General features: G+C 45.8%; 1 protein-coding gene across 1 annotated transcript; it reads right to left on the reverse strand.

Moving 5' to 3' along the window:
* Positions 1-284: 284 nt before the first annotated feature.
* LOC130887426 (60S ribosomal protein L7a-like) lies at positions 285-1,099 on the reverse strand. Its single transcript, XM_057789872.1, has one exon. It carries the CDS (start codon positions 1,091-1,093, stop codon positions 293-295), a length of 801 nt encoding a protein of 266 aa, XP_057645855.1. The 5' UTR covers positions 1,094-1,099; the 3' UTR covers positions 285-292.
* Positions 1,100-2,069: the final 970 nt, after the last annotated feature.

Raw genomic sequence — 2,069 nt, forward strand, 5'->3', positions numbered from 1 at the left:
ATCCTCTCATAATTTTACCCCAACAACTGTTTGCTCTTCCAGCAACTACCTAAGGATACCACTATAGCCATAATTTCATATTTATTATGTATCTACCAAATGCTAACCCAGTGGCAATGCCTATATTCACATTATCTTATTAGAGCCTAGAACCTACAACACCCTCATAGTAGGTACCTTTTGGTGTTGGTTTGGAAGTCTTGACATTTTTTTTTAAGATTTTATTTATTTTTTTATTTTTAGATGAAAGTTTTATAATTATATTTATGTACAGAAAAACTCAGCAGTACATTTAACCCAGTTTAGTGGCGAGTTCTTTGGCCTTTGCCTTTTCCAGCTTGGCAATTCGAGCCACAGATTTAGGACCCAGGACGTTGCCTCCCCAGTGGTGGCGGATCTCATCATATCTGTCGTTGTAATTGGTCCTAATAGCTTCCACCAGCTTGGCCAGAGCACCCTTGTCTTCCGAGTTAACCTGTGTGAAGGCAACAGTGGTGCACGTCTTCCTGTGGACCAGCCGTCCCAGCCTGGCCTTTCCCTTGATGGTGCAGTAGGGGACCCCCATCTTGCGACACAGGGTAGGCAGGAAGACCACCAGCTCAATGGGGTCTACGTCGTGGGCAATCACCACCAGCTGAGCCTTCTTGTTCTCTACCAAAGTGGTGACTGTATTGATGCCCGCTCGAAGGACAGGTGGTCTCTTAGTTGGGACATCCCCTTTGCCGGCAGCTTTCTTCTCAGCACGGGCCAGCAGCCTCTGCTTCTTTTCCTGCTTGGTCTCTGGCCTGTACTTGTGGGCAAGTTTAAGCAACTGGGTAGCTGTTTGCCGGTCCAGGGCCTGGGTGAACTGGTTAATGGCAGGAGGAACTTTGAGGCGCTTATAGAGGATGGCCCTCTGCTGCTGCAGGCTGATGTAGCGGGGCCATTTGACGAAGCGTGTGAGATCTCTCTTGGGCTGGATGTCCTGCCCAATGCCGAAGTTCTTAGGCCTCTTCTCAAACAAAGGATTCACCACCTTCTTCGCCTCCTGCTTCTTCACGACGGCGGGGGCCGGGGCCACCTTCTTCCCGTTGGCCTTCTTTCCCTTGGGCATCTTGCCGGGCTGGAGGAGAGCTTTATTTTTGTTTTTAACTCTGTGTGTGTGTGTGTGTGTGTGTGTGTGTATGCCTGTACACATGCACACAGCTGCCCTTGGAGGCCAGAAAAGGAAGCTGAGCTGGAGTTAGAGTTGGTTGAGATCCACTGAATGTGGGTTCTGGGAATTGAATTTGGGTCTTCTGCAAGAATAGCTAACTGTTTGCAGTGGTTTGAATGAGAATGTCCCCCATAGGCTCAAATGTTTGAATTATTTGTCCCCAGTTGATGGACCTGTTTGGATAGATTTAGGATGTGTGACCTTGTTGGAGAAAATGTGTCATCGGGGAGGACTTTGAAGTTTAAAAAAAAAGCCATGAGTCATTCGTTCCCTGTTTGTCCTCTCTGCTTCCTGCTCGCGGTTCCAGATGTGAACTCTCAGTTTGCTTCTCCAGTTGCGGTGCCTGCCTGCTGCCACACTTCCCACCACGATGGTGAAGGACTCTCTAGCCATAAGGCCAAATAAATCCTTTCTTCTATAACTTACTTGTCCATGGCATCTTATCACCACAGTAGAAAAGTAACTGGCACACCAATGAACGTGTTTGGACACGTTTTTATTCTATCTCAGGGTGACTTCAAACGCATGACCTTCAACCCCTTTGTTTCTTGAACTACATGGATATGCCAAAAAACCTGGACCTACAGATCCTAGTTTTCTGTGCATTTTGAATAAGGATCTTAAGTCCTAGAGATGGTACTTATCCTGTTCAAACTGATATTGCACATTGTGTTGCAGGGTGACATTTACCCAGACTGCAAGTCACTTGCAACTTCTCCCCTACGCAAATGCAAGAACTTACTATTTTTATGTGGTAATACTATGTAAGCAGTTTCCATGACAAGGTAGCATGGAAAGCACATATTCTTCCAAGTAGTAATTTACTAACATATTTAACTCATATTTCGGACATTTTTAAAGAAATAGTGTTAAA

This window comes from Chionomys nivalis, chromosome 15 (assembly GCF_950005125.1).
Source record: "Chionomys nivalis chromosome 15, mChiNiv1.1, whole genome shotgun sequence".
In the NCBI taxonomy this organism is placed as follows: Eukaryota; Metazoa; Chordata; class Mammalia; order Rodentia; family Cricetidae; genus Chionomys; species Chionomys nivalis.

What these genes read in the sequence shown, in the direction of transcription:
- LOC130887426 (XM_057789872.1), bottom strand. Translation starts at nt 1,093, where the DNA reads ATGCCCAAGGGAAAGAAGGCCAACGGGAAGAAGGTGGCCCCGGCCCCC.